Source organism: Oculina patagonica, chromosome 2 (genome assembly GCF_052425735.1).
Source record: "Oculina patagonica isolate OP01 chromosome 2, crgOcupat, whole genome shotgun sequence".
Lineage (NCBI taxonomy): Eukaryota > Metazoa > Cnidaria > Anthozoa > Scleractinia > Oculinidae > Oculina > Oculina patagonica.
Window position 1 is genome coordinate 42,563,745 of NC_135759.1, and position 24,066 is coordinate 42,587,810.

The 24,066-nt window shown below is 38.3% G+C and overlaps 1 protein-coding gene and 1 pseudogene across 2 annotated transcripts in view; both read left to right on the forward strand.

Annotated features, from left to right (window-relative positions):
* The first annotated feature begins 170 nt into the window (after nt 1-170).
* Nucleotides 171-6,588, forward strand: LOC144644738 (putative HIT-like protein slr1234). The gene is made up of 5 exons (XM_078504258.1): nt 171-490; nt 3,189-3,293; nt 3,735-3,810; nt 4,436-4,839; nt 4,910-6,588. The coding sequence occupies exons 1-4, from the start codon at nt 236-238 to the stop codon at nt 4,525-4,527; spliced, it is 528 nt and encodes a 175-aa protein (XP_078360384.1). The 5' UTR covers nt 171-235; the 3' UTR covers nt 4,528-4,839; nt 4,910-6,588.
* A 5,475-nt stretch (nt 6,589-12,063) lies between these two features.
* LOC144642382 (microfibril-associated glycoprotein 4 pseudogene) overlaps nt 12,064-24,066 on the forward strand; it is a 49,117-nt pseudogene continuing 37,114 nt past the window's right edge. The window contains exons 1-3 of the transcript XR_013568723.1: nt 12,064-12,265; nt 12,695-13,084; nt 13,641-14,009. The product of XR_013568723.1 is annotated as a microfibril-associated glycoprotein 4 pseudogene (transcript). The remainder of the gene's footprint in view (nt 12,266-12,694; nt 13,085-13,640; nt 14,010-24,066) is intronic.

Here is a 24,066-nt window from a genome sequence, read left to right on the forward strand (position 1 = left end):
CCCCTCCCCTTATTTTTCGCTCGCCGTTTTTTGCGCTGCTCTCCAACTTACCGAACGCCTGGGACAGGAGCTAACAGGCTAATAAAAAAGAATATTGGTCGGCGCGCTTTACAGAACATAACGCGGTTCCTATCCTATATCTCTTACACAACGTGTTTTATTCACTTTGCTGTATCCGCTGACAAGTCGCGGCTCGGTTCTTGATTTTGTGATTCTTCTGATTCTTCGGCTTGCGATGGCGCTGTTTGTGTTGCGTCGAGCGAACTTTTATGCAAGTAGACTCCTCCTAACTGCGGCTGCAGCTCTAAGTGTCGCTCCCAAAGTGCTACTAGCGGAGTTTTGCAGCAGTGGTAATTGTAATGACGAAGTTGAAAAAGCCAAACTTGCCTCAGACGCGGCCGAAAAATACCAATTTCAGCCACAAGACACAATATTTGGCAAAATCCTCCGGAAGGAAATTCCTGCTGATATAATATACGAAGATGAAAAGGTCAGTAAGCGCGATAATTAACGTATTTTTTTAAATTTGTAATAAATGCGCTGCTCTGATATATCTCCCCTTTTCACAGCATTTATTAGCAGCATGTAGCAGCCCATATATCTACTTACCCCCTCCCCCTGAGGGGAGGGGGACTCCCGTATGAAAGGGGCGCGGATGCTCGTTATCTCGCTTAGGAGGCCCTGTTAGGGTAAATTCCGACAGGCGACACGGCTCTGAAACGGCGACATGAAGAAGCTGAAATGACGACGAACGACAGGATGCTCCCGTGAAATAACGACAGCGACAAAGAAAAAAGCAAAATGGTCCAAAATCGACAGCGACATTAATAAATTCACTCCACGTTCTCTTTGTACCGGCTCAGAATAAAGGAAAACATGTCTTAGCTACTTCAGTTTTTCAAAATTTTCTGATGGAGCATGCCCCCAGACCCCCCTACGAAGGTGTCTCCTTCGGCTTCCCCAAAAAACCTAGAACGCTGTCCCAAATCAGAGTCAAAGTCTCGCTCTTTCCCAACAAATCTAAATGAGAGATCCACGAATAGGGAATATTATGATGACAAAATTATGAGAACGCATTATTTCGTGTTATGCACTCCGGACTCGAACATTTCCTACATTATATGGACGAATTCGAAATGCCGACAGCGACATGGGAACCTTTTGAAATTGCGACGTAAAAAGGTTTGAAATTCAGACGGGGGACATGAAGACCCCCCCTAACAGGGCCTCGCTTAGGGGTGTATATTTTGGATTTTTGGTGTTACTCAGTGTGTTCTGAGCAAAACGCCAATAATTGCCCTATGGTCGACTGCTTATCAACAGACTGAAAAGTTAGCGAAAGTCTTAGTTGAAATGGCAAACTTGGAATTGCACTTAAAAGTTACGGCGTAGGTTTGTAAAAAAAAAAAAAAAAATTGACGCAAAATTCCTAGCTCAGCAATGTAAACTAAGCCTGTTGCTTATTTCTAGCATTCTGTTGATGAATAGTAGAATAAGGGACAATTTTATTTTTATTTAAGGTGGTATAATAACCTCGTTTGAAACTGACTATATGTGAATCGATTTTCATGAAAATCATATATAGTCTACAGATGAAGTATATATATGTAGATTATGTACCCCTGCCAATATAAAATTCTTGAAATCACTATTGTCACTTGACATCAGCCAATTCACAGGGCATGCATGCACAATGCCTTCCAGATCCTGCATTGTTTAAACTGCAGTGTTTTCTTAGGATGTAGGCATGTATCTACATCTAAGAAGTACAAATTAATATTTAGGAGACTTACCGGTAAATGTGTATTTTTGACAACATACAAATGTTGGTTTTAAACAAGTTAGTTTTGACCTACACAAAATAATATATATTTATTCACCTCTGGAAATTCTACCAAAAATAGAAATATATCTGTACTCACCAGAGCTATAACTGCAGATGCTTAATTCCAGATAAATTGCATCTTCACTAAACTCCCAAAGCAAACGTTCAACAAAAAACATACTTTTGCTTATTTAACAAAAAATATTTCTCACCACCAAGCTGTCAGCTTCACCCAGCTATACAAACCAATTGGTTTAATAATGGTGATATGGATTTACAAACATATGACAGCAACAACAAAAACAACAACAACTTTATTTGTATTAAAAGTGTAAAATAGCGTTCTCTGGTTTAAAAAGTTAAAAAATATGAGCTTTTCGGCTATTTTCCTATAGCCTTTGACGAATGTAAAAAAGATAAAGCGCGTGGTGGAAATATATACAAGGGAGGGTGTGAAAATAATTAAGAAATAAAATACAATTCAAGAACTGGTGTCCATGTTCTTCAAATGGGCCGATCCATCTGACACATCCCTGGGTTTCGCATGTCTTCCCTATATCCGCGGATTGACTGAACCTCTCACCAGGTTACTTCGTAAAAATGACATCCGTGTAGTAAGCAAACCAGCTAAAACCCTGCAACAAGAATTCCCTTCTCCTAAATTCAGGCAGCCCCTGGATCTCCAATGTAGTGTTGTTTACAAAATTCCGTGCGCTGACTGCTGTTGGAGTTACGTAGGAGAAACGGGCAGATGTTTTAAAACCCGAAGAAAGGAACATCAACGAAATCTTAAAAATTATACGAGAGGCTCGAACGTTGCTAACCATGCTTGGCAAAATAATCACTCAATTGACTTTGATGGCGCTACCGTGATAGACAAAGGCAATTACCGCATTCGAAGAACACTAGAATCTTGGCACACTGCCAAAACTGTCGGCGCAGACAATAACTCCAAACCGTTACCTAGACAATATTCTATCTTATTGTAATTCTTAATTTGTCTGTTTTTGTCCTTTTTTAGCTTTTAACACTTCTATTGTATTTTATTTCTTAATTATTTTCACACCCTCCCTTGTATATATTTCCACCACGCACTTTATCTTTTTTACATTCGTCAAAGGCTATAGGAAAATAGCCGAAAGCTCATATTTTTTTAACTTTTTAAACCAGAGAACGCTATTTTACACTTTTAATATGTCTCATCCTGGTTGCAGTTCAATTTTTAACTTTATTTGTACCTCCTTTTTTTAAAAAATCAGTTAAGTAGAAAATAACCCAGAGACTCAAAGGACAGTGCAGAATGCAATGGAGTGGACAATTTTTTTTTTTGACTTATGAAGGAAAATATTGTTTTGTTTTACAGGCTATTGCTTTTCGGGATGTCAATCCTGAAGCTCCAAAACACATTTTAGTGATTCCTCGTAAACCAATAACACAGCTGGCGGCAAGCACTGAAGAAGATATACCTGTAAGTGCATTTTTTGTGCCTTGTGGAAAATGAGGCCTTCAAAAGGGCCTGGTCTTTCCGTTTTCTTTCAATTATTGCTTCAAAAGACAGACTGCTATCTTTCAGCTGCTTTTACTCTGTGTTCTTTCCGATTCCCCTTTTGGTGGCGAATCATGCATTTCTACATGCATTTCTAAAATGTAACTGGGGATGATTTCAACATTGCTGATCCTAGCATTATGCAGGACGTGTGTCACATATCAACCTAGTAAATGGCCCAGCTCACCATGAGTCTCTCATAGCTCAGTTGGTTAGGGCACCCAACGGGTATCTGGGAGGCCATGGGTTCGATAATTCCAGTCTGGGATTTTTTCTTTGTCCCATGCTTGTGTCATTGTTAAAATTCACCATCTTTATTATTTACTGGTTACATAATTATGTACCCCTGTTATTTCCATGAAGCTCCTTGGCCATTTGTTGTGGGTGGCAAAGAATGTTGCTGAGAAGGAAAACCTGAATGACAGTGGATATAGGCTTGGTAAGTATAAACATCTATTCCTGTCCTACGTACTTTCTTTATCATCAATTCAATTGGAGCTTAATAGACTTTTATTTGTAGCTTTACATCTTGGAATGAAAACATCATACATTTAGGTGGGCAGTATTAGCAATCCCATAGGGTATGTCAAAATACAAAATGACAAGCAAACATGTACAGTGATACTACACACTTAAAATGTCTAAAAGAGAGATTTGTTATCTAAAGTTCCCTTCCTTCCCCCCAAAATCCTGAATATCCATTGTTTTTTTTATTCTCACATGTGGTCATTCCTGTAAAATGAGGGGACTTTACAGAACCTGTTAAACGAGTCTTGTGGAGTAAAAATATTGTGAGATATTTGGACTCATTTTGCACATTATTTATTACTAAGCCGAGTTGGTTAATAAAATAATTTACATCGTTAATTTTGCAACTGCTTACATCAAGAGTTAATTAGTATGGGAGGAAAGTTGTAGTGAGACAATCATGCTGGAAAATATGACAGTACTATTATATATACATACACATGTATATTTACAGCTTCTTGAGACTCACTGCTTAATCACTGACTGGAGAGTCTTTTAATGGGAGATCTCTCGTTGACATACGTTTTTTATTTCAGTTATCAACAATGGGCGCGATGCAGCTCAATCAGTGTATCATCTTCATATTCACATTCTTGGTGGACGGCAAATGTCCTGGCCACCTGGATAAGTCATTGGCTTTACAGTGTGTCAGCAAGTTAACCTCTGTTTTACTTGGCTTAGTGAATAAGATGATTTTCATGTTCTTGCTGTTACATGTATTGTAGTCTGAGGTGAACGTATGAAAATAATTATTTCCAAGTACAATTGACACAAAATAGTTTAGTTATTTCACTTGCATAAAGTTCCATTTCAAACAAAAGGAAATGTTTTCTACAGTCAACACGGGGTGTCTGGAAAACCCGAATAGCGAATAGTCGAAATAGCGAATAGTGAATAGTCGCGAATAGTGACGAATAGTCGCGAATAGTGACGAATAGTCGCGAATAGTGATGAATAGTCGCGAATAGTGACAAATAGTCCGAATAGTGCGGCCGGTGTGGAGGGGGGAGGTTGAAAAGTCGCGAATAGCGACAAATAGTCGCCGTGAATAAGCCTACAGGGTTTCTACAAAAGTTACCGCCACGTGCACAGAGCAATCTAGAAGTTTAAGCAAATTATATATCATATGCTTGTCCGCGCACTCTAAAAGAGAGTGCAAGTCAAGATGTAACTATATGAATCACTTTTATTGATCTATTAAGCCTATATCTCTGTCAATGCCGACCGACCGTAAACTGTATTTGCTCACATTTCATTCTCATGAATCGCGATCCGAGGCACGTTCTATCAGCAAAACAATAAAATACAAATACCGGTAAGAGAAAACTGTTCTATAATTAGTTTATCGATGTGAAAAGACAATAGAAGTTGTGTTATAAAAAACAACAACGCCAAAGCTAGTCATATTTGCAGCCGTTGTTTAGGCTCGTCACGCAACGCTTGCTTCAATTAATTTTATTACTCTGCCTGGGGCTGTCGATCACCAGCAAGAAGACAAAAAAACACAATAAAAAGCTAATGAATACGCTTTTTCAACAGTATAAAACATAAGAAATTCCGTTTATCATTTATAACGTCTCTTCTACCAAGCATTCATTTTAGCGGGAAAATCTCACGTTGTTGCGAGGTACTGGGAACTACATGTCTCCATGTCTCTAATTCATCACTATTCGTCACTATTCACAACCATTCGTCACTATTCGTCACTATTTGCGACTATTCGTCACTATTCGCACCATTCGTACTATTCGCTATTCGCGACTATTAGTTAACTACTATTCGCTATTCGCGTTTTCCAGACACCCATCAACACACTCATAAGAAGGGTTCCAGATAAGCTTTAAAGGCAAGGTGTTAAGAAGGAATTCTAACAGGTAAATAGATAATCATGAGCCTTGCCAAGAAGTTTTCTATTAACTGACTTTGTCAAGCTTCTTTACCTTAGACCCCTCCCCTATCTGGAAGTCCCGAACAATGCTCAAGCAGACATGCATGTCTGGGGAACCACTAAAAATTGTCTATTAGAGCCTGAGGTGTTTACCTCAGAGGGACATGACTTCGCCCAACACTGAAAATTTGGAACTAACAAACATTCAATCCTGGCCAATAGTCTTGGAATATTTCACCTTTTTGCCAACAAATGGTCTTGTCTTCACCTCTCCCTCCCCACCCCTAACACAATGTTGATGTTGATCCGTCTAGGCTGGGCCCGATATTTCAACATTGCTTTGGGGGAAACGGTGCTCGGTGAAATTATTTACAATTTAAGAGAATTGTGTCAATACAACATTTTTCACGACAAGTGTCCCAAGGACTTTCGGCCAGCATTGCTTGTTTTCTCTTCATTTTGTCAGCAGTTGATTTTCATCAAGCACTTTGAATAGTAAAATTAAGTTGCCATACAAACATATTTTGAACATTTAAATGTATTTTCTTTGTAAAACAAGCACTTCAAAAGTGTCTCTTGTCTGTGTTAGAGGGGAGTCTTGTTGTAAGCAGTGTCCATTCAAGGGGAGTTGATAGTATTGCTTTACTTGAAATTTGATGCTAAATAATTATGTGATACACTGTTATAAAATAATATGGCAACCACAAACTTACAAATGGCAAAGCAACAGAGTCGAAAATCGTAAGATTAGGTAATGATTAGCTTTAGTATTGTAGTTTTCAATAAAGAATTTTGATTGAAGACCCTGTTTCATTTGTACATCCACATTGGTTGTGCGGGCTTGCAATCATGGAACTTTTTGACCCTGATTGAGGAATTTGATTAATAATTAGTTCAGCTAAGAAATTGTCACGACCAACAACAGAGGTTAAAAATAAATTTATTATGTCCCACCTGACTATAGAGCCTCCAATGAGAGTGAAACCTATGACTACTGGCATGCTGGTCAGATGTGCTAGCCATTTAGCTGCAGGGAATGCATGTGCGAGTTACAGGGCTCATTTCTGGGTCATAAGCACTGGAAGCTAAAATTAAAGTAAAACTGCCAAATATCTTAATTGTCCACTCCCCAATGGGACTTTTCAGGGCCAATGTAAATAGACACTGAAACAAATATTGTAAATGAACATAACAAGGTTAAAAATCCCAACTGGCAGGAGGCAGACCAGTTGGCTATTTACAAACGCAGCCGAGGAGTTGAACTCGGGACTACCGCGGACAACACCAGCTAGTGGTCAGGACGGGATTTGAACCTGCAGCCTCCGTAATTCAAATCCAGCACTCTAACCACTCGGCCACGCTGCCTCCTTTATTTCCTCCTTTTATTGAACATAAAAGTGTTAGCTATTAAGCTTGTTCATGTGTAATCACCAAGGTTGCGGACCGTTTTGGCCGGTACCGATAGAGAACTAATTGCCAGCCAATCAGATTTGAGCAGTGTGGGGACGAGATAATGGCGGTAGCCTGCGTGGAAATTCGCCTGTGTTGAGCTGGAAGTGCCTTAGCCTGAGACAAAAATCATGGATTCTCAAGGATTATATTAAGGGGTCACTTTGCTTAACCACAAAGAAGAGTATACGATTTTTTATCGGGTTAATGATACCAGAGATGATTAATTGGTTTATCTCCCTATTCACCCTGCCCTGCTCGCACTCGCTAAAATCCTTTCCCCAAGCTCAAAGCTTTTAAAATATAGCCTTTGTTTTCACTTTACTGTAACCCATTTTTTGTAAATTCTTGCTATAATAATTGATCGCAATCGCAGAGGAAAAGACGTTTTCGAAAAATAAGACCACCCGTTGTGTCAGAAAAATGAATCTTCCAACGGTTTGGGTGAAGCGACCCACGTTTGAAGAATACCTACGTGGAATTTCGAGCCGTCAATAAAACAGAAGACTCAAGCGAGGTACGTTATGTTTTATTCAATTACGCTCGTGTTTTCAGGTTTACAAAATCGACTGTTCCTTCCCACAATCTTAAAATTTTGACTGATGCTTTATAACTCGACTCTTCATTGAAGGCAATCAGTTTAAATTTTGTCAGTTCGGCTAACAAAAAGTAATGAAAATATCAGAAACCGAACTTCTGTATTTTGTTCCCGAGATATCAGGGGCACCCATCGAGAATATAGTTCAAAACCACTTAAAGATAGCACCGTTGAACGTATTTTAGTATTTAAACGGTAGATATAGCCATTTTTTTATCCCCTAAAATTTTTTTTATCTGTTCGGATTTCCTAGCTGAAAGTCTAGTGATCCGAAAGTTATAGGGATCAAAACTTACCTTTTCGAAAATTCCAGCCAGAAAAAGGCTTCCGAAAATTCTAGGTGACCTTTTTAGAGTAAAAAATCCGTTAAAAATGAACAATTATACCATTTTTTAGATATTCGAAAATCCTAGGAAAGGCAGGCAAGCAAAAAAATTTACAATGAATGTTCCGAAAATTCTAGATCTCAAATCGTCTTCCGAACAGATATTTTAACGAAATATTCCGTTGGGTGCCCCTGAGATATTTTGTCAAGTAAAGTAAAGCACTTATTCTTGTTCCTTGAGACCGCAATTCTTTTAGTCAGAACTGAGAATCGAGAAATTTGGCCAGTTATAATTTTTTGAGCATGCGAAAAGTCTTCATTTTCGATCGCCATGCAAATAAGATACTCTGATCTGGTCTTGTTTTCTCTCGATAGACCGGAATCTGCCCAAAACAACTGATGTAATGTAAATCAATGTAAATCGGTGCGCATTTCGGGCGTAAATAGCTTTGGCAGTCGTTTCCACTTTATATATCGAAAATTGCCGCCAAAGTCGATTCTTGCCAACTTTAAAATATTATTTTAGACGTTTAAAGATTTCGGTAAACATTATTCTTTTCTTTTTTCTTAAGACCGGGCCCTGGAGAAGAGCCTGCGTAGAAATCAGTGGAATTTGGGCTACCTGTGATTACAGCGAGCGTGCAGAGTGCCACGATATAAAAATTTTATCATTCCAGTTTCGTCTAACGCAACTGTGAAACGAGCCTAACTGATATATAGTTCTCACGGATAATTAAGGTATTTGCCTAACGTATTACTGAGCTCAGGTTAAAAATTATAAAATTAATATAAACATGTTAGACCATGTTAATGCCGATCTGATATCAGTCATAGCGAGTCACGTTCCGCTTAGTGAATTAACTTTAGCTATCAACCCAGGCAAAATAAATACAACACCACATTCTGCACTGCCTTCAAATTAACTTCAGGGCAGTCTGAACTGCAAGCTGACATATTAGGAAAAACTTGTAAATGAATTATAAAACCTACGACATTTCGGAAAATTTCGTTGTTCAAAGAAAATTGCAGCTTCAAAGAAAATTTTAGAAAGGGAATTTTTTAATTAGTCTACACTCGAGCAAATGAAGTGTGTAAAAGAAAACAAAACTTTATGTATGTTTACACGATCAAATAAATATTGTTAAGGGCACTTTACAAGGAAAACATGTTTTGTGGCGTGATGTCACGAAAATTTTTCGAGTCATTTGTTAACGTTCAACTAAAAATTATCTTAATTTAGAGAAACTTCACCTAATGGATACTACAGAAATTAGCAGCAAGAATAGAAAATTCAGTACACACGAAGTACCACGCGTTCGGCACTAGACACACGATTCGGCAGTAGGTAATTGCGCATGTGTCGAATGTGAAGCACCTTGTTGTTAATCCCATTCTCGTAACTCGAGTCTTCGTCCCTTCTGTGCACTGGTCAAAGGGAACGAAGACCTTGGGTAGGAGGATGTTAATCCACGACATAGGCGAGAGAAAGCTACTTTTATTGATATCGCATGAACTTTGACTTACTTTTTGCGTGAAAGAAAGAGGAAATGAACTAGAAAGTGTGAGAGCGAGGGTGCAGAGTGGTTGGGATGAACACTTTCTTATTCCAGTTTTGTCACTCAAGCTAAATGTTGCATGCAACGGCAATGACACATTGGCTCTAATCCAGCTGTCAAGCAGAAAGGGGGTGGGTCATCATTTTTTGAGCCCTCGAAAAGGGGTGGGTTATGTAATTTTGATCTACACGTAGGGGGTGGGTCATCTTATTTATTCACTCACTTTTAACTGTTATAGTTCCAAGAAAAGTTGTATTCATCAGTATATAAAATTGATAAATTTCTCCATTTAAGCAGTTTTAAATGAATTTCTAGCGATTTCAAAAGGCCCAAATATAAAAATTTCCCGGGGGAGCATGCCCCCTGACCCCCCTAGATGGCTTGTAATCATATCATCAGTTTTACCTGACTCTCCTCAACCTGCATAGATTCAAGCTGGGCTTTAGGCCTTTTAATACCAGTAAACTCTTTCTCAAATAATTTGCAAATAACAACAACAACAAGCTTTATTTGCATGACTGTAAATTTGTTACAATATTGCAAAAGCGTAAACTTATTTAGTAATAATAATAATAAAAATAAGAAAATAATAATATATAGTAAAAAACAAAAATGATTCATATAAAATTAATTACATTGATAGTATTTTGTTACGTAAATCAAAACAAGATGATATAAATTTAATCAATTGCATGGTCACAAAATGATCGGAAGAATTCATTAATTCTAAAATCAAGTCAGGCACTGGTAGTCGGCTGACATTTAAGATGATAGGCTGTAATGTCTTGTAAAAGTTATCTCTTATTGTTGTATATTTGGAACAATAAAAGAGAAAATGAATTTCATCTTCGGTTTTATTACAATCACAGACCGGGCAGAGCCTATTATGTCTGGGCGTATTGTTATATCTGCCTAGTTCGATCATTAACTTATGATTACTAATACGTAATTTAGCTAATGTTCTCCTATCAGAAACTCTCCTAGTTAACTCTAGATAATTGGAGGTAGCATATTCGTTCTTAAAAGATCTATAAAATTCTAGTTTTTGAGAATGCTGTAGAGTATGCTGCCAATACGAAATATATTTCTGTTTCATTGACTGCAGAAACATTGTCACTTTTGCGGTGTCTACTAAATCAGGATTAAAATTACCAAAATTAAAATATTCGGATATCTTCATAAGATTAGAGTAAAAACTATTTTTACCAGCGGTGTAAAGTTCTAATGAAATTAAAAAAGACCGTCTAACAAAAGAATCCGGTTGCTTTTCTTGGAGATATATCAAATAGTTGAGGATTCTTTGATTAATGGTGATAAGGAGAGGAAATCGACCAAGCTCAGCTCTACATGCAACATTAGAAGCCTTATTACTTACTTCAAGATAGCGTTTACAAAACTGTAGATGTGTTCTTTCAATTTGTGAACCATCCCAGGCCTTAAAATCAGATTTTACATAACCACCCCAAATTTCACTATTATAGAGCAGAATTGGAGATATCATTGCATCAAAGATTTTACAGGCAAGAGAAGGTTTCAATCTACTAAAATTTGTGTGTCGTCTCAAACTAAAAAGTGCATGAAGTCCTTTCTCTTTTAGGTGATCAAGTGAGATTTTAAAAGTTCCTGTAGAAGATAGTTTGGTTCCTAAATAAGTATAATCTTGTACAACATCAATTGTTTGATTTCCTATGTAAAATACATGTTCAGTACATTTTTCGCACGTTTTTGAAAAACCATTGTCTTGGTTTTTTTGGGATTTACGCTCAACATCCAAGTGTTGCAGTATGTGTCTAATGTGTTAAGACAGTTTTGCAAACCTGTTTTGGAACGTGATAAAATAATTAAATCGTCGGCATATAGTAGAATGACTGACAGTGGTTGTATTTTATGTTATTAATTTCTGTATAAAAATATGAACTCTTCAGTAAGTGATTATGAATTAATATCATATACTGATTCAGTTTCCCCATGGACTTTACACACAAATATGTGGAAAACTTACAAAAGGCTAGTATGAGAAGTGATAAATTCATCCTTCTTTGGTGTGTTAAGAAATGGAAAAAGACGTACATGTAACAGCAGTGTCCATCAGAGAAAATGTCTATGTAGGGAACTTCACTTTAAAAGCTGAAGTCAAATAAAAAATCTCCAACCCCTAACAGATGTAAAAGAAATGATAGGTCCCTTGATTTTTTTTAGCAAAGGGGGTGGGTCATGTAATTTTCAACCGCCTGTTAGGGGTGGGTTAGTCAGTTTTGAGCCAGACGGAAGGGGTGGGTCACAAATTTTCGAGCCACCACTTTTTCAATTGCTCCGGCCCACCCCCCCCCCCCCCCCCCCCGATACTTATTGACCAGTCCCTTATTTTGTTTTCTGTTTCGCTATGTGAAGTGTTCGTTTGTGGAGCTGCCATATCGGCAGGCAATGGGTGTGCTATTTGTAAACTTCTGAAAACATTGGTCAACAAACAGAACGAAATTTCACAGCAGAACAAAAATCTCGAGAAAAAGATCGATTTGCTTCTTGGATCCAAAGCCAACTGCTCAGCAGGTAGGAAGTTCATCTCGATTATTATCGAAAGATAGATAGGTAAACGTTTCATTTGAATCAATCGGAGTACAGTCATAAATAAGCATGTATTTTATACAAAAGAACATAATTTCAGTGGGCTGCACGCACAAACTTTGTTAAGTTTAGAACTGCTTAATTAAAGGGTTATCGTGCTGTTAGTACTTGCAATTGAAAAAGAAAAGTCCATTAAAATTACGTTGTAGGAAATTGATTACGCTGTCTCTTGTCCCTATTTTGTGGTCCACTGTGCTGACACGTCGTACAAAAAAATACATGAGAAGCCTGTGTCGCAAACTGTTCGTAAACCAGTTTGTGAAAATGGAAACCTTTGCACTTTCTTGTACATTTGATTTGTATTTTTTTAACGTTCTAAGGGATGTAACACTGCTTTTATACCTTTTCATTCAGTGAATCAAAATGACTGCGCTGACGTCTACAGCTGCGGTCAAACAGTCAGCGGTGTGTACACAATCCACCCAGACGGCCAACAGCCCTTTGATGTGTATTGTGACCAGAGCACTGCCGGTGGGGGCTGGACAGTATTTCAGAAGAGACTGGACGGCTCTGTGGATTTCTACCGCGGCTGGGCCGACTACAAAGCGGGGTTTGGGCACTTGAATGGCGAGTATTGGCTGGGACTTGATAAGCTGCACGGATTAACCACAAACAACAACAAGAGATACAAACTGCGCGTGGATTTAGAAGATACCACCGGAAACACGGCCTACGCGCAGTATGGTTATTTTGCTGTGTCCAGTGAACAGTCCAAGTATCAGATGAGTCTTGGAACGTACTACGGTAAGGATGTATTATTTTTTTTTCTAGGGACTTTTAAGTGACGACACGAAGTATGCTTCTTGTTTGGAATAAATCATTAGGCGCAATGTTTTAACAGGCACGTACAGGAGCGAGTTAGGCCTTCTCCCTTTACAAAGACGATTGAAATCCCGCGTAAACTTGATGCATGAAAGGTTGGTAAAAAAGGGAAATTAGGACTCCCAATCCAGGCTGTCTGGCAATGACGAGGTACCTTTCAGGGATAGAGCTTTATATGTTTACAGTTGTGGTCAGTACGGTAACTTTAATTTGGAATATTTGAAGCAAACCTGTAATAAAAGACATCTCGTTCCTCTCTAAGGGAAAAGGTGAATTTGCATTAAGTCACGGCCAAATCACCTTGCATGGTTCCTTTTAGGGATTTATTTTAAAATTTCGATATGTATAGTATCCATTTTCTAAAAAAAGTCCAGCCACGGGCAGCATACGATTATGGCAGTGGTTCCATTCCCAGATATTGCCTTTAAATATTCTCTCAAAGAGGAGTCAGGTGACTCATGTCCTGTTTTGATTGTAGGAACCGCAGGTGATTCCTTATCCCGTCACAAAAGTCGTCCATTTTCAACAAAGGACCGTGATAATGACTCATGGGGAGATCACTGTGCTGTCAAATTTCACGGCGCGTGGTGGTACGGTGCATGTCACAGCTCTAACTTGAACGGTCGCTATCTTCTTGGTGCTCATTCCTCCTATGCTGACGGAGTAAACTGGCATGCCTGGAAAGGATACCACTACTCTGCTAAACGCGCGGAGATGAAAATTCGTCCCGATGATTGGATTCCATCGTAAAGATAACGGAGGCAGTTTATTTTCAATGCGCTTTAAGTCAATAGATGTTATAGGTGAATCATGATTACTGTAATATGATTTTAACAAAAAGGGCAAGGTTTACAAGTGTAATCTATAAATCAGTGAAGGGACTTGTTCACTTGACTATGTGATTATCCTAAGTTGTAACATGAGGAATTAATAAAAACAAGAAATAAAGCAGTTCGTCGTAAATTTCATCCTGCACGGTCGTTATACAGTAGAACCTCGGTTACTAGAACTCGGGGATGAGGGGTGGGCGGGGGAGGGTGGGGGGTATCGGGGGAGAGCTTGGGAACGTGGTTGAAATTTTTTTACCCCGATAACAACAGTTCTTGTTCTTGCGCCTCACCACGGATGCCGAATGAAATATCCCGGATTTAAACTCCAGAATTAACACTACATCAATTTGATTTTGAATAATTAGCTCGAATTTGCTAGTTCAATGAACATATCATGTATTTAACAGTCATTTTCCGATCTTACGAGTTATACCGAATGAGGTGCCTTAGCACACTCTGAAGTGCTGAAAATCAGTGAACTATCAAATCAGTAACATGGCAAATTGAATGTTCAATCGTCCCCGATAACGCGAACCCCCGCTTACTCAAACTGTTTTTCATTTCCCTTAGGACTTTGAGATACCGAGGTTCTACTGTTTAAATTTGATATAATTTAAACTATAACTTTTACACAGATGTCCCGCTTCCGCCCGTTTAAAGTCGTTTCCACACACTTTTGTATGTAGATTAGTGCAAAGTTATATAGAGTCTTCATTGAAGGCAATCCAATTCAAATTTTGTCAGGTGAAGGGTAACAATCGTGTCATTATGCTCCATTTCGGCTTTTTCTACAACACCGAAATAAACTTATTGCACTACTTTTTTTGATCAGTGTTAGCGAAAATATTTTCTAGCCAGTAAAATTTCGGGGAATTTTGTGCAAGCGCTGGCAGACAGGGAAACATTGTGTCCTCGTTTGCCATCTTCTAAAAAATCGAAATCTCTGACGGGTTACAATCTTTTTGAGCGTGCACAGAGTCTTCAGCCTTGATTGTCATGCCAATCATATTTTGAACTTGCACTTTGGACATCCTCGTCCCTAGCAGAAGTTCTTGCCACAAAGATCCGACAAGACAAAACTGTCAGAGGTATCACAATCTTTGGAACAGAGTCGAAAATAAGTCAATTCGCAGATGACACATCAGCCTTTTGTGATAATTTATTATCTGTCCAAAACTTGATTGCAATAGTTAACGATTTCGGGACATATTCAGGTCTGAAACTAAACACTTCAAAAACCAAAGCGATATGGTTAGGCCCATGGCGCAATAGGGAAGATCAGCCCTTCAATCTAAAATGGACAAAAGAACCTGTTAGAACTCTTGGGGTCTTTGTTTCCTACGATGAAAATGGGAATGAGAAAAGAAACTTTACGCTTAAGGTTCGAAAGCTTAATACTAATCTTGATATTTGGAGATCAAGGAATCTCAGTTTATTTGGAAAGTGTTTGATAACAAAAAGTCTCGGCATTCCACAATTAGTATACTCCACTTCAAAGTTAGTCATCCCCTCGGAAACTGTCTCTTCAGTTACAACCTCTCTATTTGACTTTATCTGGTGTAAAAATCCGGACAAAGTTAAAAGGCAAGTCATGTATCAAGACTATGTTGACGGAGGATTACGTGTGCCAAATATGGAGGTAATAGCTAAATCATTAAAACTTACTTGGATTTCTAGATTTTTGATAACCGACGCGCTGTCAAGGAAGGAGAACTGGAAGGCAATTCCCTATCATTTTTTCAGAGAATACGGTGGTTTAAACTTTCTATTACGTTGTAATTACGATAAAAAATTTCTCAACCAGACTGATATACCTCCTTTTTTCGACTATTTTGCTTGTTTACAAGCAAATAGGAGATTAGGAGTGATGTGGGCAAAATTTGGAACATTCTTGTCTACTCTCAAGGGACTTTTTTAATTTCTCAAGGGACTGTTTTAATTTCTCAAGGGAGTTCTTTCCGCTTAGTGGGCGATGAAAGGGTCTCTTATTATTATTGCGTCAACACTTTCGATCTCGTGTTAAAGACGTGACTTGTCACATATTCCGGTGTAGGTGATGAAAGGGTTTGTCATTAGTATTGCGTCAACACTTGCGGGTTCAAATTGCGGCCTCGTGAAAAAGCATTAAAAACGCTAACAAAATTACAGAATTCAGACTACTATACTACAGAGAACCTTGAAAGAAACTTTGTTTAGAATTTATTTTTAGTTTGGATGAAGTCAAGAAATGTGTTGACAAGGGGCAGAGTATCGAAATTTTTCGCACCGTGCTGTACTGCACGGCAGAAATAATTATCCACATGTTCATGTTGAAAGCGAAGTTTTAATTTGAGCAGCCGGCTTTTGAAGTCAATTGTACACTAAATGGATTTACCGATCGTTCAAAAAATTACAGAGAACCTTGAAAGAAACTTTGTTTAGAATTTATTTTTAGTTCGGATGAAGTCAAGAAATGTGTTGACAAGCGGCAGAGTATCGAAATTTTTCGCACCGTGCTGTACTGCACGGCAGAAATAATTATCCACATGTTCATGTTGAAAGCGAAGTTTTAATTTGAGCAGCCGGCTTTTGAAGTCAATTGTACACTAAATGGATTTACCGATCGTTCAAAAAATTACAGAGAACCTTGAAAGAAACTTTGTTTAGAATTTATTTTTAGTTCGGATGAAGTCAAGAAATGTGTTGACAAGCGGCAGAGTATCGGAATTTTTCGCACCGTGCTGTACTGCACGGCAGAAATAATTCGGTGAGGGTAAAAGGCGGAATGAGTTTGCGGAATGGCATGTGGCATGACTTGCGGAATGGCATAATTATGCGGAATGTAATTTACGCGGAATGACTCATTGACATAAATTTTACTGAAGAGCGCGCCAATTTTTAAAGAACAGCCGCTTTATTAAATACTGCGGGCTTAATGATGACAATCGATTGAAGATAGCAGTCGTATGATGTCTTCTTCACGGACTCTACGAAAAATATTTCTGCGGCCAGTGTTTCCCCAATGCTAAGGATTTCCCATTCTGTGGACGGTTAATCGCTTTTAGTCAAAAGATAAAAACAACGACGAAAAAACATCCCACCGTAGATCTTTATACGAACCGAAAAATGCCTCGGATACATCTTTGTATTAATATTCATGTAGCGGTTATTAATACTGTATAAGTTAAACAAAACATCGAGACAGAAAGTCCAGTTTTGGCGGATGTCATCTCAGCCTCAGTAAGTACAGGGTACAAAGCAGAGAGATTACGAACACAACAGTGTATTTGTTTCATTAGAAGTCTACTAGCCTTGCTTTTCGTTAGTCTCCTTCGCAGCCGCTCGGGCTGAAATCACGCAACGCTCCCGGTTCGGCTCGAGTGCCGGGCTGCGCCGAAGGAGACTACCTTTTCACCTCCCATTATGAAGACTATATAAACTCAGTGGAAGACTTGAACATTAACTTAAAAAAGCGGCAACCGACTGCCGATCGAGTAGAGCGAAACTTTCATATAGTGACTATAGTCACTGCACGGTAAAAACAAGCTATCGTTTTTCAAATCTAGCTCGCATTGCAGATTTACCGATAAGGCAGATAAGGAATCCGGCGAGTAATTATCACTGCCTACTTGTTGTGAATACTTGGCTTTCTCTTAGGAAAAGAAAATCATTCGCTAAACATACATTTTATTTTACCGCAAAGATCACGAGACGCACATCGATAAAATCCACTGCGGTGTAAATAGTGTCACACCAGCGGAGAAGCCGTGTCACGATCTTTTCATCGCTGTAATAAAAAGCTAGAAATATACCAAAAGTAGTTGTCTTCAATGAAACCACTAGCATTTTCCCACCCCTAGCAAGTTTTGATTTAGAAAGAAACGATTCCTGGAACAAGACAGTGACACGGTCACACATTATTTCGCGGGCGACTAACAACACGTCACTTGCTTTCATTTATTTAAATGCGTTCGCCGTTGTCTTTTTAAAAACTTCTCTTCAAATAGGTTGAACTTGACAGTTGTGTGTCTTGCCTTGAAGTACGTAGCTTTAGAACGAATATCGTTCTGTATTTTGAGGCAAATAGACGAGAGTTTTCATTCATGTTAACAGAACTACTCACACTGTACTCCGGCCAACGCCAGCTAGTCGATAATTCAAGTCCTTGGAAGCGTCACGGCAAATAGCGAAAATAGTTTATCTGCTTCTGTTCGGCGTAAATCGGTGATTTGAACGGTGAAATGATCTTTACAACGATTTTCTATGGAAGTTTCCTCGTCCATACTGCTCAGTCCTTGATTGTTTGAGCCAGCAGTATTTAACAAGGCGGCTTCTCTTTTAAAATTTGGCGCGCTTTTTAGTATAATTTATGTCAATGAATCATCCCGCGTAAATTACATTCCGCATAATTATGCCATTCCGCAACTCATGCCACATGCCATTCCGCAAACTCATTCCGTCTTTTACCCTCACCGGAAATAATTATCCACATGTTCATGTTGAAAGCGAAGTTTTAATTTGAGCAGCCGGCTTTTGAAGTCAATTGTACACTAAATGGATTTACCGATCGTTCAAAAAATTACAGAGAACCTTGAAAGAAACTTTGTTTAGAATTTATTTTTAGTTCGGATGAAGTCAAGAAATGTGTTGACAAGCGGCAGAGTATCGAAATTTTTCGCACCGTGCTGTACTGCACGGCAGAAATAATTATCCACATGTTCATGTTGAAAGCGAAGTTTTAATTTGAGCAGCCGGCTTTTGAAGTCAATTGTACACTAAATGGATTTACCGATCGTTCAAAAAATTACAGAGAACCTTGAAAGAAACTTTGTTTAGAATTTATTTTTAGTTCGGATGAAGTCAAGAAATGTGTTGACAAGCGGCAGAGTATCGAAATTTTTCGCACCGTGCTGTACTGCACGGCAGAAATAATTATCCACATGTTCATGTTGAAAGCGAAGTTTTAATTTGAGCAGCCGGCTTTTGAAGTCAATTGTACACTAAATGGATTTACCGATCGTTCAAAAAATTACAGAGAACCTTGAAAGAAACTTTGTTTAGAATTTATTTTTAGTTCGGATGAAGTCAAGAAATGTGTTGACAAGCGGCAGAGTATCGAAATTTTTCGCACCGTGCTGTACTGCACGGCAGAAATAATTATCCACATGTTCATGTTGAAAGCGAAGTTTTAATTTGAGCAGCCGGCTTTTGAAGTCAATTGTACACTAAATGGATTTACCGATCGTTCAAAAAATTACAGAGAACCTTGAAAGAAACTTTGTTTAGAATTTATTTTTAGTTCGGATGAAGTCAAGAAATGTGTTGACAAGCGGCAGAGTATCGGAATTTTTCGCACCGTGCTGTACTGCACGGCAGAAATAATTATCCACATGTTCATGTTGAAAGCGAAGTTTTAATTTGAGCAGCCGGCTTTTGAAGTCAATTGTACACTAAATGGATTTACCGATCGTTCAAAAAATTACAGAGAACCTTGAAAGAAACTTTGTTTAGAATTTATTTTTAGTTCGGATAAAGTCAAGAAATGTGTTGACAAGCGGCAGAGTATCGAAATTTTTCGCACCGTGCTGTACTGCACGGCAGAAATAATTATTCACATGTTCATGTTGAAAGCGAAGTTTTAATTTGAGCAGCCGGCTTTTGAAGTCAATTGTACACTAAATGGATTTACCGATCGTTCAAAAAATTACATCCAAGTTCAAAGCAATAACAGTACATTACCAAAAAATTACAGAGAACCTTGAAAGAAACTTTGTTTAGAATTTATTTTTAGTTTGGATGAAGTCAAGAAATGTGTTGACAAGGGGCAGAGTATCGAAATTTTTCGCAACGTGCTGTACTGCACGGCAGAAATAATTATCCACATGTTCATGTTGAAAGCGAAGTTTTAATTTGAGCAGCCGGCTTTTGAAGTCAATTGTACACTAAATGGATTTACCGATCGTTCAAAAAATTACATCCAAGTTCAAAGCAATAACAGTACATTACCATTTCGTTCTCAAAAGACTTGAGAAGCCGCAATTGGTCCTTGTTTAACTCCGTGATTTGAATTCAAAACGCATTTGTAAGCACTATTACACCATATCTTCGCGGCGGTGAAAGGAAAGATAAATCCTTCATCAACAAGGTTTCAGCACTCTGTACTCCATGGTTTTCCGTTTTAAGGCCACTTTAAAATTCTATAGTGTTTCTCCTTTCCGTTTTAAGTCCCAAATATGTTTTTTTTTCTTGTTCAGAATCAAAACAAGGCCTTGGAAGTTTGTAAATACGATTTCCTTGTACGATTTCAATGCACGGAATAATACGAAAAACCTTCTTCTAGGACCCCAAGAGTTCTCTAAAAATATGCGCAGAAAACAGATTTTGATTGGTTTATTTGCCGTTATTATCTATAGAACAATAGAAGAACCAAAAAAACTCCAGGGAGGGTGGGAAAGGGCATATCCGCTGTAGGTGATGAAAGGGTCTCTCATTAGTATTGCTTCAAAATTATCCACATGTTCATGTTGAAAGCGAAGTTTTAATTTTAGCAGCCAGCTTGAAGTCAATTGTACACTAAATGGATTTACCGATCGTTCAAAAAATTACATCCAAGTTCAAAGCAATAACAGTACATTACCATTTCGTTTTTAAAAGATTTGATAAGCTGCATTTAGTCAGTGTTTTGAATTCAAAACGCGTAAGCACCATTACAGCATGGCGGCGGTGGAAGGAAAGATAAATTAATCCTTCATCAACAATGTTTTAGCACTCTGTAGTCCATGGTTTTCCGTTTTAAGGCCACTTTAAAATTCTATATTTCTCCTTATCGTTTTAAGTCTCAAAGATGGTATTTTTCTTGTTGGTTTTCAAAGCCTGGTGAGACCGGCACAAGCAATTTGGGGGTGGTTTCCAATGTTTGGGTCAACATAACACTGGGGAGCTGGTGTTTTAAAAAGACGTGACTTGTCACATATTCCGCTGTAGGTGATGAAAGGGGCTCTCATTAGTATTGCGTAAACACTTTCGGGTTCAAATTGCGGCGTTATGGATTGAAGATAACTGTAATTTTTGCATACGCAAGCCAAATCGGTCATAAACTGTCTAAAAACGTTTTGTTCTTTGTATTAAAAGGAAAGTTCTTGGAGAGTGCGTTTTATCCATTAGTACAAAGTTATCAGTACAAAGATACGCACGTTAATGCTTTAGTTTGGCAAGAGTGAAGTTAATGAAACATGATGAAATAACATAAACGGATACAAATTCCAGTGGTTTTTAACTGTTGCGGAGTGGAGTGGTTTTCAACGGTTTACGAAGTTTAAAGGAGCAATAGAGCTCTATCTACTGCTCAATAAATTTGTTTTCAATAGCACTGAACTTGACAGTTGTCATAAACTTTTCTTCACCGTTGGAAGAATTCACTCTGGAAAAGAGACAGATGTTCAGTGGAGCAAGAGAGTTACCTTGAGTGCTAGTGTCATGTGGTACAGATGTTTTTTCGATAAAGTTATCGCTACATGGTTTCGCTTTTAGTCTTTGAAGTATTTCCGCACTGCGGTTGGTAAGCGAGTGGGGAAACATCAACGCAGTTGCAGTATCTGGCAATTCTCATTTATGCTCGTGATTTTTGCCATCAGTAACTGGTTAACTCATTTGCCATCGTTTGCCAAAACGTACAATTTTTAAAGTGCTACGCTTTTCCTTCTTTTTTTTTCTCTCTCACTTCTGTTATGTTCAATTTTTTTTAACACGTGTTTTCTTTTGTTCTGCCGTGTTTATTTATAGCCGTTTACGCTATTCCGTTGTCTTAGTTGTTATCAATGCTGACACACCCCTTGACACACCAGTTGAGATAAAATTCTCCCGTTATATGCTAAGCTGCGCTAAAGAAGTTTTTTTTTTCTTTTTAGAGAGATAAGCTACCACTTTATTCCAATTCTACGGTATGATACATTCTATGAATTTTTGGTATGGCAGTTTTAGTATTTAATCCTGAATTTCCTACTGTGCGATTAAGTAAGTCGCTAACAGGCTCGTTAGTATGTTTTCGTGAGCGATGCTTTTGAATTTACACAATGGACGCACAGCAAGATAAAACGAATTTCCGGTAATTGTTTGAGTACATAGGTGGTGGAAAACACGGATCCTGCTTCCCAAAATCCGTAACCGGGTTTACATTACGTTTTTGACGTAGGGTATAAGCAAGCCCGACAGTTTATAAATTTCAGTTAGAAACTAAACAGATGAAGTCTTCTTTTTAAGTTATCACCCAAAATTTTATTCTTTCTTATAATTTGTAACAGATTTTTGGTCTAATTAGACCGTAAATCGCCAAAATTATTTTAATTCGCGTTACTTCCGTTCTCCTCCAAATTTGGTATACAGGAAGTGAATTTTATCCGCCAATTACCTAGTGATTCCGGCCAAGAAACTTTAATGTGCCTTACATGACGATTTTTGCAGAAGTTATTCCTTCAGCAATATGGCGGTCTCGGTCTAACGAGCTTTAATAGGGTTTAAAAGCTCGTTAAGATGGTCTTTGAGAAGGAATTATGATCTGAAACGTTTTTCGAGTGTCAGAGAAAGTTATTTGGAGATTTGGGTCTATATTCGAAGCTAGAAATTGAGTTAAATTATCTTTCTTGTTGCTTCGCACGTGTTTCGGTCTGTTGCGTATGCTGTTGAATAACTTGTGTGTGTTTTTTACATCCCATCGCCCCGGGCAGCTGAAAATTTGAACACGATATTATTCATAGAACGCCCCTCAAACTGCTCAAGGCTGCTTAATCGGCAGAGAAAACGGAACAATCGATACTCACCAAGAACTATGTCGGTCAAGCTGGTTATCCTATACGTAGTTATTCCATAAAACGCTGGTTATAGATAGCCACACATTAGCTTTGGGCAGAGCGCGCTGTTCAACTGACTCAAAATCGTTCACATGCTCAATTTACATACAGAAAAGAAAGAGACCTGTTTTGCCTCTTCAGTGACAGCAGAATAACCGACGGAAACAATAGAAATAAAGTCAACAATTACTTTTTATTGTTTACAAATACAAGTTAGTCAGTTATTAAATTCTCGTTTATAAATCCGCGCGTCGTTTTCTTCTGTTTTAGCCAGCAGAAGGTTTTGGTTCATTTTCCCCAGGTACCATCGATATTTTGTAAAATCCCAGCAAGTTTTCTCCAAGGAAAACCGTCCCAGCAAGCGAACAGTCTCATTCCTAAATTTGCCAGCCAGCTCAAGTTCAGGTTGCAGAGCGGAAATTTTGTGGAGCGGTTTCGTTGGGTTCTTCTGCGTATGAATAGATAAAATTCCAATTGGTACAAAATGAAAGGGGCTCTCATTAGTATTGCATAAACACTTTCGGGTTCAAATTGCGGCGTTATGGATTGAAGATATATGATATAATATGGATATGTGAGATAGCTCATCTCACAACAGCTCACCTTGAGCAGGGTTTGACTTGGATAAATTACCTTAATAGAAACCCCTTGTTCTTGTGATTCCATTAGAAATTTCTCAGTACAAACTTATTAACTTCAGGAACTTTCATTTCCCTTTTAACAGCTTTCTTAACTTACTTCGGCTTTATGCGTTCCTTTATCTCGAACCTATGCCCCACTTCACCCTAACCCCCCCCCCCCCAAATAATCATTATTCGACGCCTTCTTTACCTTAAATTGGCGTATTTTTAATTGAAATGGTTCTTTGTTTTGGTAGCTGTTGTTGCCACTTTTTAAAATGTTTCACACTTCTGCGTTTTACAAAATTCACACATACTGCCTTTTAAGAAAATACGTCAATGCGCATTTTATAATGTTCCTCCCATCAACCGTACCGTTCCACCGTTCCGCCGTTCCACCGTTCCTACATTCCTAATAATAAACTAACCAGAATATCCAGGACAACACAAATTTACATATTTCAACACTTGCACTCCTAAACAAAGTGAAAAGCCTAATTCACCCTTTAAAAAGAACTACTCCATACCACAATTGACTGCCAACAGATAAACCATAGCAAAATAGTCGTAGTCTCACAGAGACCTTTGATTACAAACAGGTATTGTGGTACTTTTTAGAACTTAAAACC